The sequence below is a fragment of the Schistocerca americana genome, chromosome 8 (genome assembly GCF_021461395.2).
Source record: "Schistocerca americana isolate TAMUIC-IGC-003095 chromosome 8, iqSchAmer2.1, whole genome shotgun sequence".
NCBI lineage: Eukaryota > Metazoa > Arthropoda > Insecta > Orthoptera > Acrididae > Schistocerca > Schistocerca americana.
Window position 1 is genome coordinate 346,454,088 of NC_060126.1, and position 13,801 is coordinate 346,467,888.

General features: G+C 38.2%; 1 protein-coding gene across 1 annotated transcript in view; it reads right to left on the minus strand.

Moving 5' to 3' along the window:
- The window catches only part of LOC124545453, a 522,016-nt gene that overhangs the window by 40,277 nt on the left and 467,938 nt on the right, over positions 1-13,801 (minus strand). The window contains exons 5-6 of the mRNA XM_047124378.1: positions 11,626-11,693; positions 9,828-9,943 (exon numbers count right to left, since the gene is read on the minus strand). Coding sequence (XP_046980334.1) covers positions 9,828-9,943; positions 11,626-11,693 — 184 coding nt within the window. The remainder of the gene's footprint in view (positions 1-9,827; positions 9,944-11,625; positions 11,694-13,801) is intronic.

The following is a 13,801-nucleotide window of genomic DNA, read 5'->3' on the forward strand; positions in this document are numbered from 1 at the left end:
CAGGACTGGTGCTGCCATCTGTTGAAAACCTTACCTTGGACTAATGGTCACCATCACGATTTCTGGAAGTCCTGTTCCTTGAAGGAGTTTATTACCATCAGGTATGCTTCTTGAATCCTCTCTAGAGTGTCGAACTGACGACCTTTCAACTTGAGTTTCAGTTTTGGGAATAGCGTGAAGTCACAAGGTGCCAAATCTGGCGAACACGGTGGGTGGGGTACAAGCGCCATATTGTTTTTTGCCAGAAAGGTCCCAGTGAGCATGGATGTGTGACAGGGTGCATTGTCGTGATGCAGCAGCCAGTTCCCTTGACATCAAAGTTCGGGCCATTGTCGCCGCATGTTTTCATGGAGCCATTGCAAAACGTCACAGTAGTATGCGGAATTCACTGTTTGGTTGGGTGGGACAAATTCTTTGTCCACAATGCTCTTCACTTTGCTCTTGTCTCGCTTTTTTGGGTCTTGGAGAGCCCGGGCTCTTTCACTGGGATGATTGTTGCTTTGTCTCTGGGTCATAACCGTAAATCCAGCTCTCATCACCACTGATAACCCGTGACAAGAAGGTTGGATCATCAGATGCGGTCTGACGAAGGTCTGTGCACACTTCAACATACTGTGGCTTCTGATCAGCAGTCAAGATCCTTGGAACAAATTTTGTGGCGACACGATGCATGCCCAATTTATCAGTCAACATTCGTTGACATGTTCCATAACCAATACCGATTTCATCTGCAACATCTTGAATGGTTCGATATCGATCCGCACAAACAAATTGTTGAAGTTTGGCAACAATGTCTGGTGTTGTGCGGCTAACAGGCCTTCCAGTGTGAGAATCATCTTCGACGTCTGTACGGCTGGCCCTGAACCGAGCATGCCATTCAAACACAGTGTACGGCTCATGCCCTGTTCCCCAAATACTTTTTGAATCATTGCAAGGGTCTCCGTAGCACTTTTCCCGAGATTCACACAGAATTTGAGACACAAGCGCTGTTCTGTTCGCAGATCCATCTTAAAATCGCCACACATCAAACACAGAGTATGACAGGAATCACTGTGGACACACAACATCTAACCCCAGCTGAATGCACACTGACTCGCCAGATATGCAGCTCTCGCCAGCTAGCGGTGCAAAGATCTACTACTCCTACTTTGTCTCTGGGTCATAACCGTAAATCCAGCTCTCATCACCACTGATAACCCGTGACAAGAAGGTTGGATCATCAGATGCGGTCTGACGAAGGTCTGTGCACACTTCAACATACTGTGGCTTCTGATCAGCAGTCAAGATCCTTGGAACAAATTTTGTGGTGACACGTTGCATGCCCAATTTATCAGTCAACATTCGTTGACATGTCCCATAACCAATACCGATTTCATCTGCAACATCTTGAATGGTTCGATATCGATCCGCACAAACAAACTGTTGAAGTTTGGCAACAATGTCTGGTGTTGTGCGGCTAACAGGCCTTCCAGTGTGAGAATCATCTTCGACGTCTGTACGGCTGGCCCTGAACCGAGCATGCCATTCAAACACAGTGTACGGCTCATGCCCTGTTCCCCAAATACTTTTTGAATCATTGCAAGGGTCTCCGTAGCACTTTTCCTGAGATTCACACAGAATTTGATACACAAGCGCTGTTCTGTTCGCAGATCCATCTTAAAATCGCCACACATCAAACACAGAGTATGACAGGAATCACTGTGGACACGCAACATCTACCCCCAGCTGAATGCCACTATGCACACTGACTCGCCAGATATGCAGCTCTCGCCAGCTAGCGGTGCAAAGATCTACTACTCCTACTTTCCAGATGGCAGCACCAGTCCCGAAAATTTTGGATTCCACCTCATAATGGAATGCACGAATAAAATGAATGCTATAAAATGGGGTAAATAGAAATGAAACATCCAAGAAAGTTCTCTGGTATTGTGTTGGTACACAAATGTGAATATAATTCAAACAATTAAAAGTTTTGTTTGTCTAGGTTGGTAGTGAACCAGTCTAACGGGGAAATAAGTTGATGTTATTGTCAGTTGATGTTTTGTTCACTCTATAACAAAAATTGGATGTACCATTGAATTTGATTACTTCAAACTTACAAATAAGGTGTCAGTATAAATTTTGTTGTTTTAATTTAAGTACACAGCAAGTAAATTTTCAATCCCATTTCATTAACCAAAAGTAACTTTTAAAGTATTCTTTAATCTGACTTATGTTTCAGCTAATTGAAAATGTAGGATTCTGCTTTTGGAATTTGTGGGGTGAACTGAAGCAGTGACCGCCAGTGTTTCTTCAGAGGAAGACCCAGAATTTGACAGAAATGAAGAACCATCTGGCACTTTTCTCAGCCGAGGAGATTATGTTGTCATTAAAGTATATGAAAACGCAAGCAGTCATTTGGATTGTATGCATGTAGAATTTATTATTTAGATGGCAAAGGTTACGTTTATATCTCTTTGAAAGAAAAACAAAACTGATTAAAACATAAGGAGCCATTTTTTAGTCAAGGAGATGTTGCTCAAACGCTCTTCCTTAGTTCTTGTGGTATGACGTGTAGATTCAAAGACACTGTTTTTGAGCATGATATCAGTGACTTGATGTATAGTTTTTATTTCTTTATGTTATAAAAGATTGAGCTACACTATCTTATAAATCTGATTTTCATATTTCTTTTCAAAACTATCAGTTTCTTCTTTTAAAATTGAAAACTGTCTCTATTCACCCCATTTTACAGTAACAGACAGAAAAAGTTATTATAATGTAACAAAACAAGTAGAAGAATGTTAGGTCTTTTCCTAAGCAAAAGTAGAAAATCTGACAAACAGCCATCAAAGCACACAGAGAGGTAGAATTGGTTATCACATAGGAAAGAGCAAATAGGCATCATTTCATTGCAAGAGCTGTTTAATAATTGAATACATTCAAAACAGATGGCTCACAATTCACAATGTAAAATGATAAGAATGTAGATCAAATTATTTTGAGTATATGCATTTTGGGGACTTGAGTCTGAGACAGTTGGAAGTCATGGCGTGTGAACAACACGCAGTTGTAATGATTGTTTCAAAGACTGTCATGTGAGACACAAGTGCAATAGAACTTATCAGTTGACACATAATCCCTCTAGAATAAAATGTGGTAGAATATGCAACAACAATAAGCTTTAGGAAATTCTGATGGTCAACAATGAACAGAAGTCACATTTGTTAGTAATATGTAATCTGAACTTGATTAAATCTTGACACTAGTATCATGAGAACAAATTTGTTTCATTGCATTATTATAATGTCTCACTTGGTGTATAATTCAAAATATAATTTGCATTTTATTTCATTGTATTTTCCCAAACCGCAACGTAATTTTTTTCTGCCCTGAGGCGATATCTCTTCAAATAGTATGGTACCTTATAGTAACTTCTTTTCACTATATACATTTTGTCTTGACATACATGTTCAGTGCATTTATTTTCATCAGTGACATCAGATGAAACAAATTAATATAAATAAAAAGTGCAATTTTCAGTTACAAAGAACTAAGATGTAATGTAAAAGCTCAAAATTCCTATGACCAGGGAAAGGGTGGGAAGCTGGATCTAAATTATGATGTTTTAGTAACATTGGTTACCATTTTTTACAGAAGACAAAACTTTACAACAATATTGCAACTTCAGCTCATATAAAAATTAATAAAATATCTGTCCTTCCCCCCTCCCAAAGGAAACACAGGAACATAATAATTCAAAAGTCTATCTACTTCTGCTGATTGAGTATCTCACAACAATCACCATGTCTTCTGATAATCTACAATTTGATAAAGTTACAGCTGTAAGTTATACAAAATTATTTATAATACATTACTGTTTTAAACATATAGCTATATTGAGGCACCTATGAGTACATACGCACTCGTAATTTATTACTGCTGTCTGAGTATCTTTCTACAGTGACAATGTCTTCTGATAAACTACAATAGGATAAATTGTAGATTGACGGCTGCATGTGCAAGTCTCAGTTATTATTCCAAAGGTCTAGGAAAGAAACACTGGAAGATTATGGTTTAATGGCCCATCAACAATGAAGTATTTAGAGGTGGAGTACAAGCTCATGTTGGGAAGACGGAATGTCCCTTAATTGATTTAGGAAAATCATTAAAAACCTAGAGCTGCATGGCTGGACAGGTATTTGAACCAATGACCCCTGAATACAAGCCCAGTACCTTAACTAATGCACTGTCTCACTCGGTCAAGGGTCACATTCAATGATAAGTTGGTTCTAACATTTTTTCCCCAGCAATTAATAGCATGTACACATCTTGCAAATCTTTGTGTTTGCAAAAAGAGATCATGTGGCATTGTTACCTGCAGAAACTGAAAATAATATAACAATATTGTGCAGTCTCTCTTAAATGGAATTTTATAAAATTTCACCCGCCAAAGTTAATGATCAAACTTTATACTTTAGAAGCTTAATGATGAGCATTTGTTTTGTTTCATATATCTGCTCATAAAATAAAAGAAGTTTATTTGTCTTTGTTCTCCAAGATTATGGAAAATATAGGTATTTCCTTGCTTCATTTTCACCTTCTGAGTACTTTATGACTACTATTACTGCTATTGCTATTAGTCTGTTGTATCCTGACACAGGCATTGGTATTTCATTAAGTTAGTAGATGTTGTTCAGGCTTCTGTGGCCACTTGTTGACATATTGCCTGTGGGTTTGTGTCTCAGAATCTTCAGACGACATTTTCACAGTGACTTTTTTTGATGATTTGTCTGTACATGTATCTGGCATTGTCAAGGATAGCACATAATGAGCTTGAACAACAGAATAGTTTTGTTTATGCATGTTTCACTCAAAGGGATATAAATGAGAACAACATGCAATCAGTAAATAAATTATTTTTGACAGTTCACCATGAATGGAATTCTTACAAAGACGATGAAGGTTTATACACAGTCTATGTCCTCATTTTCAGCAATTAAGAAATGGTGTGGTTGGTACAAATGTGACTGTATTCACACTGCAGATACTCAACATCACTGATCTTTCAAAACTGCAAGCAAAATAAAACATAAATTATGATTTTGTTGACATATGGAATTCAGTAGCTCCAGAATATTTCATCGACGAAAAAATATCAGTTTACAGATGCACAAGAAAAATTTTGTTTGTTTAACTTCACTGGTTTTGACACTTTAAACTGTCATCTTCAGAAGTGAAATAGGCTCAGATCACTGGTAAGCCAACTACAAAAATAATGGCTTGGCAAGTTATACATATATAAAGCAAGTACATAGGAAACAAATAGTCAAAGATTGAACAGCAGAAGGAGGTTTGTTAAAGCAAATGTGAAATGTTAAGCTTGAGAGCCACAAGATATCTTTGTTATGAAATGAATGAAATAGAGGGACATCACTAAAAATATATATATGTATGATGAATCGCAAACATGAACTGCCACATTGGAAATCGTGCATAGTACATGCAACACAAGTCAGCCAACACACTGATGACATGAAGTGCATTGACCATGCTTATCACAAAGTGGGAGTGCCAGTGTACATAAAAACTGTAATTAAACCCACAACAGCTGCAAGACAAGTGTGCAACAAGCCTTATAAAATTGTACAAAAAGATTAGCAGTAGCATTTAAACTGACAATAACCCATGGATCACATGTTAAGCAGACATACAAAAAAATAACATCAGTACTTTGTAAAGAGAGCTAAGCAAAGGAAGGATGGTAAACTGCGATTATCAGTTTATGGTGATGCCATGGGCCCCTGGAACAGCCACAATATGTTGAACTGTTCAGTATCCTGGAAACGAGGCCAGCCACTGGATGTGCGTCAACAGCAAACACAAGCGAGTGAATTGCACTCGGGGCTTTGACAGCAGGGAGTGGACTGCCCTGACCCAACAGTGTGTGAGGGGCCCCAGAGTGGGTATACAAAGCTGACTTGGTGTGCAGAGCTGTGCCTGTAGCTTATCAGATGCTGAATAAAAGCTAGGGTGTGGAAGCTAATACATATTGGTAGGAGTTTTAGCAAGTTTGCATGTGATATTTACATATTAAAAATAAGCAGTAGTCATGGCTAAAATGAGGAGTAGTCATGGCTAAAATGAGGAGTATTCATGGCTATACTGACAAGACATCATCAGAAAGTAAAAACCCTATGTTACAAGGAAGTCATTAATACGTATTGGATACAAACAACAATATAAAATTACTTTAAAATCTGTGAGAAAGCCTGCTTTGATTGTGTAGTCAGATACAACACGAGTTGGACATGAAGTAGGTTACTATTAATCATTTAACAGAGAAGCTAGACAATCAAAGAACAGTCTGTTTTTCAATGCAAGTTGGACATTCAGTAAATCTTTTAGAGTTAAAGCAGGTATGTTTACAAATTTCAACTTCTAAAGATTCATTTTGCATCCTTTGTCAGCTATATGCAAACCAAATAAAGGTTTTCCTGTGCAGCTGTCGACTGACCTTTCACCTTTGTTGAGATAAAGGAATTACACAGTATGGTGCTGGATGATAAGTGATTACAGGTGCAGAAACTAATGATATGGTACATATATAAGAAGAAAGGATATGTAATTTTTATATCAGGAATTAACTATGAGACAACTTAGGTCGGATAGTGTAAAACAACAACTGGTAAGTCGTCCACATAATAAATTATTTTTATTATTATCTTGATACTGCCACTCTCATATTAGGATATGTTTAAACAGACCTGAAGGTAGTCACAACAGACCAAAGTTAATAGTTTGATGACAACTTTTGTGATGATGGACTTGAATTAAAGAAACATATTATTCTCTATCAACTGGATGAAATGATACATGAAAGGATAAAGAATTCTTGAAATTACTGCAACCACTTGCCTTTTGTTTTGTTCTTCAGTTCTTTCATTTTCCCATTATTTGTTTTTCTATCCACCTACCAATTCATCATCGGATGGTACATATTTATTGTTTTGTCCGCAGCAGTGTGGAAGTCGTGTAACTGTGGCAAAATGTGTAAACAAAACATGTAAGCATTGAGTGTGGTGAGAATTGACACACACACACACACACACACACACACACACACACACACACACAGAGAGAGAGAGAGAGAGAGAGAGAGAGAGAGAGAGAGAGAGATACTTACTGATGCCAGTGTGTATTACAAGAGATGGAGAAAGAGACTCTTCATCCAAACAGAAACTTCTTGACATAACTTTAGCCATACTCTTTCGTTTATTTATGTTTTGTAAAGCATGTGGAACTTGTTACCTGTGGCTAAGCATGCAAAGTATAGTACAGTTATAATCACTGGAAAACATTCATTATGTTTTCCAGAGTGGTGTGTACATGAACATGCAACCAACTGATACTGATTAACAGTAAGAAAGCAACAAAATCTATTGCATAATGTGAATAATTCTTGCCATACTCAGTGCTTACATGTTTTGTTTATACATCTTGCCGCAGCTACATAACTCCCACGCTGCTGCAGACAAACAATAAATATGTATCATCTGACGATGAATCGCTAAGCGGTTTGAAACTGGTAATGGGAAAATAAAAGAACTGAAGAACAAAACAAAAGGCAACTGTCTGCTGTAATTTCAAGAAACCTCTATTCATCACAGTTGCAGTGTTCCTCATCCATAATGGATAAAAGTTTACATGAAAGGATGTCTGGCTTTTGAAGGACAAAAATCGTTTTCGATCAAGGCAATGATTCTGTGTACTACGGTGCTGTACACCCATGGTCTAGGGGCAGCATTTTTGACCAGTAATCAATATGTCCTTGGCTTAGCATTTGTCTAAATATAGTGGTCTGTGAAGTGAAATGGGAAGATAAAGGTTTTTGGTCACACAAATATTAGGTGCTACAACGAGCAGCAGAAAATGGTATCATGGGAGTGGGATTTGTTATGAACAGGAGGGTAGGGGGGAGAGTGATTTACTGCGAACAGTTCAGTGACAGAGTAATTCTCATTAGAATTGATAGCAAAAACAATGTCAACAACAATGGCTGAAGCATACATACTGGCATCACAAGCAAAAGATGATGAGGTATAGAAAGTATTTGATTGTACTGAATGTGTTAATTCAATCTATATAGGTAGATGAAAGTATACCAATTTGGGTGACTGGAGCACTGTAGCAGGGGAATGAATAGAAGAGTTATTGGAGAATATGGACTTGGCAGTAGGAATCAGAGGAGAAAGTCAGTCTGAATTAGGCTACAGATTTCAGTTAGTAATAGTGAATACACTCTATAGAAGTCACAAGAAAAGAAAGTATACTTGGGAAAGGAATGGAGAGACAGGAAGATTCCAAGCACTGGAGGACTTGTGACCAAAAAAGATAGAAGCAACACATAACATCCTTTCAGAATTCCTAAAATCAATTGTGGAAGTGGCAACAAAGTGACTATTCAAGTCGGTGTATATCATCAATCTTTCAGAAAAATATCATTCACACAATCTTGAAGACAGCAAGGGCAGATAAGAATGAGAACTAAAGCAGAGGCAGCTTAATAGCTCATGCATCCAAGTTGCTGACAAGACTACTATACAGAAAAAAGGAAAAGAAAATCAAGGATGTGCACTTGATAATGGAAGCAAGATGTGAGAAAACTCGAGACATGTTCATTGGATTTGTTGACCTAGAAAAGGCATTTGAGATTGTGAAATGGTGCAAGATATTCAAAACTCTGAAAAAATAGGAGTAAGCTATACGGAAAGATAGGTAATATACAAGAATCAAGAGAGAACAGTAAGTATGGAAGACAAAGAGCAAAGTGCTCAGTTTAGGTACTAGGCTGGCATGCAGTATTTCACCACTACTGTTCAATCTATACATCAAAGAAGCAATGACAGAAACAGAAAGAGTGGGATTAGGATTCAGGGGGAAGGGGTGCCAATGATAAAATTTGCTAGTGGCACTGCAATCCTCAGTGAAAACAATGAAACATTGCACGATCTGCTGAGCAGCCTGAACAGTCTAATGAGTAAAGTTAAACTTCTGCCACCTTGGAAACAAAATAATACATGACATATCAAGCAAGGAGGACATAAAGAGCAGTCTAGCATGGCAATGAGGGCATTCCTGTCTGAAAGAAATTTACTTGTGTCAAGCATCAGCTTTAAATCCACAACACTGTGTGGAAGTGAATTGTGGTCTGTAGGGACAGTGGTAAAGAAGAGAATTTAAGATTTTCAGATGTCGTGGTATAGATGCACGTTGGAAATTATGTGGACTATTAGATAACGAATGAGGAACTTGTCTGCAGTATCAGTGAAGAAAGAGATGCACGCAAGAGGGTGAAAAGAAGATGAGATAAGATGACAGGACAGATGTTAAGATACCAGGGGTAACTTCCATGGTACTAGAGGAAGCTGTAGAGGGTAGAAACTCCAAGGGAAGAAAGAGAGTGGAATTGAGGACGTACGGTACAAGTGCTGCTATGAATGAAGAGGTTGGTACAGGACAATAATTCGTGATGGGCATCAAACCCATCAGAAGTCTGCACAAAGTGAATTAACCTAAAAGGGGCCTATGACAAAAAATGAGTGCATCCACTTTAAGCAACTTCAGCAGTCAGAAATGGTTACTGCACTTAAACAACCGTTGATTATTAATGCAATTTCTGACAGCTGCTACACTTAATGTACACCTGAACTTTTTCATAGCCTTGAAAGTTTAGACCATGAGCCATGCAAGTAATAACTTAACATTATTATAAGAAGTAACATTGCTACACAAATATAAATTGAAAATCGGCTAGGCAGAGATGTAATTAAGACATTCTAGCTTACCCGGCAGACTGCAGTTGTTCCTGCTGCAGAGCATCGAGCTCCCATGGGGGTATTTCCTCTCTGCCATTTCCTTCTCCAGCATCTACCTGAAGTGTAAATCTTGGACCAGGCCCACCCTGTTGATTAACAACAATGTGACTGACTTGGTTGCCCATCAAAATGTTATAGTCTAACATTTATCTAATTTGTATTCAGTACTGCAATTGTTTCTTTCAAATTTTCATTTTATGAGAGCCAAGCCATACATAAATCAGAGCATCATTGCATCTAGTTGTACATTCTAAATTTCTCACAGTTTGTTCTTGTTCAAAGTAAGATATCTTAACAACTGTGCTTCACCTATGTTGGGAAAATGCATGCTATTTTCTTCACTGCATTAACAAATACCAGCTACAGTCTACTTATTGTGAGTGTTATGAGATTTCAGATTTTGATACGATGTAGCATTTCATATCATACATGATTTTGACAAACATCTGCGAACAAATTTTAATTACAACAAAAGACATTTGTATCAAAGTGCAATGCTTTTTTGACACAAAGTCAAAAGATGCTAGGCGTTAGAAGCCTTGGATTTAGGAGTCTATAATGCATATTAAAGAACATTTAAATCATGTTACTATAACGGAATGTGAATGCAGTTGGTCTCAATCAACACTGCCACATTTTCCTTGATGGTAATACAGACAAAGGCTCGCTAATGGAATTGGTCTGTTCAGGAAGCACAAGGTAATCCACACTGATATGTGGATGAAAGCTTTTCCCTATCAATCACATTTGTTATATCCGTACTAAGAACATGTTCAAGGATTCCATACAAAAGTGATGTTGAGGATACTGGCCTATAATTTTTTGGATCCCCAGTTATGTAACTGCGGCTGTTTGCTGATGATGCTGTGGTGTACAGGAAGATGTACTCGTTAAGTGACTGACGGAGGATGCAATATGACTTAGACAAAACTTTTAGTTGGTGTGATGAATGGTAACTAGTTTTAAATGTAGAAAAATGTAAATTGATGCAGATGAATAAGAAAAACAATCCTATAATTTTCGAATACAGTATCAGTGCTGTGGTGTTTAACACAGATACATCGATTAAATATGCTAAGCGATATGAAATGGAATGAGCACATAGGGAGGGTAGTAGGAAAGGCGCACGGTCGACTTCAGTTTATTGGGAGAATTTTAGGAAATTGTGGTTTATCTGCAAAGGAGACAGTGTGTAGAATGCTAGTGCGATCCATTCTCGAATACTTATCAAGTGTGTGGGATTCCCACCAAGTCGGATTAAAGGAAGACTTCGAAGCAATTCAGAAAAGTACTGTTAGATTTGTTTATTTATTACTGATAGATTCAATCGTGATGTGAGTATTGTAGAGATTCTCTGTGAACTCAAATGGGAATCATGGAAGGAAAAGGACGTTCTCTTCGCGGAACAGTACTGAGAAAATTTAGAGAACCGACATTTGAAGCTGACTGCAGAACGATTGTACTGGTGCCAATATACATACAAAAGGACCACGAAGATAATACAAATTAAGGCTCATACGGAGGCATATAGCTAGTCATTTATCCTTCGCTCTATGAGTATTTACGAGTGGAACAGGAAAGGAAATGACTAGTAGTGGTACAAGGTACCCTCCACCAGGTACCATATGGTGGCTTGCAGTGTATGAATGTAGATGATGATGCAGTGAAATCTGAAGCTTAATGATTTAAAGATAATAAATAAACACACAAGATGGTCCACTATATGTTAGGAATGATGTAATGTCAGTAAACATCGCTGTGGCGTTACCTGCACGCTGGGTTGTTGATTCTGAAGATGAATATCAAAAATGCCTCCTGGGCCAAAAAGTGCTGCACCTGGGAAAAAAAGAAAAAATGCGTCATGCAAAATAAGAGCAACAAAATGAACACATGGTGGCAACAGGCATCACTTCCTTAAATGTCGCACACAACCTGAGATACAACTGCAGCCGACTCTCAGGCCGTCAGCGACATATTTTCTAAAAATTCCTCTTAAATACTGTTCAGTAATGTTGAATGTCTTTCCAGAGTAAATTAATGGAGGATATTGATTAAAGAGAAGAGCTATGCTGCATATCTACAGCGACTCTACCAGTCACGCAGCGCTGACTTGGACAGATAAGTGGATGTCGTAAAAAGGGATTGTTGAACCCTTGAAAAAAACTTGTGTGTTTACATCAAGCAGTTTGGTGAACTCCATAGAAAACCTGAATCATGGCAGATGCGCTGAGAACTTAATCGCATTTTTTGCTCGTACTAGTCCTACATTGTTATCAGAGTGTCCTATTGACTGATACGAGATACTAAATAATCTGCGTCACACACACCTTGGAGGCAAGTCAGGCACGGTCTCACGAAAAGCTGGGTTATAAAATCATCGAAAAAAACGGGAACAACAGACAGTCTTGAATAAATATACATCATGAGTATGACATTAAATCTTTTCGATTTGCACAGCCACCTGACATGCAAAGGTCACGTACAATGTAGGCACTTTTTTTCCATTTGGGATGACTGATGGGAGAGGATATCCACACAAAATTTTCTGACGTAAGAGTAGCACAGATCTATATGATCAGTTGCATGACTTGGCCGAAAATATTTTGAAGTTCAATCACATTTTCTTTTAGCACAAGAGATTGTATTTGTTGAATTGGTGCAATAGAATGAAAAATATTTCATCACAAGCATTTCGCTTTACTGCAAAGCACCTGGCACTAACTGCCAAACAATGAACGCCATAGTGGAAGTCTGTATGAGTTTGTGTGTGACACAAATTTTTTTGAACTACACTGAAACGAAATATTATTCAAATGACAACGATCTCCCGGAAAGAGACCAGTGTTAGTGCAACGCGAGTGTGCGACTTAAAACCTTCACAAACAGTGAAAGAATGAACTAGCTTTTTTCGCAATACTTGACACCTTAGAAAATGCTTCGTCACTGAAGAGAAAAATAACAAGAAATTTGGAATTTAACATCTCTTTGACAAGATCAATGAAGACCAAGCAGTCTCCTATACTTATTAGGAATGCCACGCAAAAAGTAAATGAGAATGACCAGACAGGAATTTAAACTGCACTCTACCGAAGGCGAGTCTATAATGTATACAAGTAAATGTGAATGTATGTCTGCTCAAAATCGTATATCTCCGAAAGTTCTTCACCAACCACTTTGGAATTTTAACACAACCTTGCAATCGAATATGAGCATCTTTTTATGTACCTACTGGAGCGCCATGTGACACATAAATATATATAAAGTAATAAAAGGGGGGCGTTGTCAGAAAACATCTCAAGTTCGTTTGTTCAACATCTTAAATCTCTGGAAGTTCTTCGCCGATTCGTTTGAAATTTTGACACAACGCTACATTCGAATAGGCGCCCGTTTCAATGTATCTAATGATGCGCCATATGGCGTATACATGTGCAACTGGGTGCAGTGTGGCCAAGAACAGGTAGCATGAACTTCTGTACTGTGCTGGAGCTGAATGCCATGGGGAGCGGACATGCAGATAAGGATGTTGGAATCGCATTCGGCCAAACGTTTTTTTTTTCAGTTAAAATACCAAATTGTATTCATATTACCACTTGTATCCAATAAAAACACAATAGGTAGGCTACACTAGACTGCATGTTATGCTAGGTACAACAATTCTATTCTGTACGTTTGATGTCCAGGTCTGTCTTCACGGAGCCGATATGTACACTTATGAGTAACGTTCACTTCAGAGAAGATGTTGAAAGCGACCACCTTGGATTTGTAAACACTACGCCACTCGCTGGATCACACTTTGTTGGACCCTCCGCAACACACCTGCATTCACCATTGCCGAAGCGGCTATCAGGTCGTGTAAATTCATAAAAATCTAGTGGATTAATGTTCGGGGAACGTGGAGACCAGAACACTGGACCTCCTCAACCAATCCATTTCCCTGGAAATCC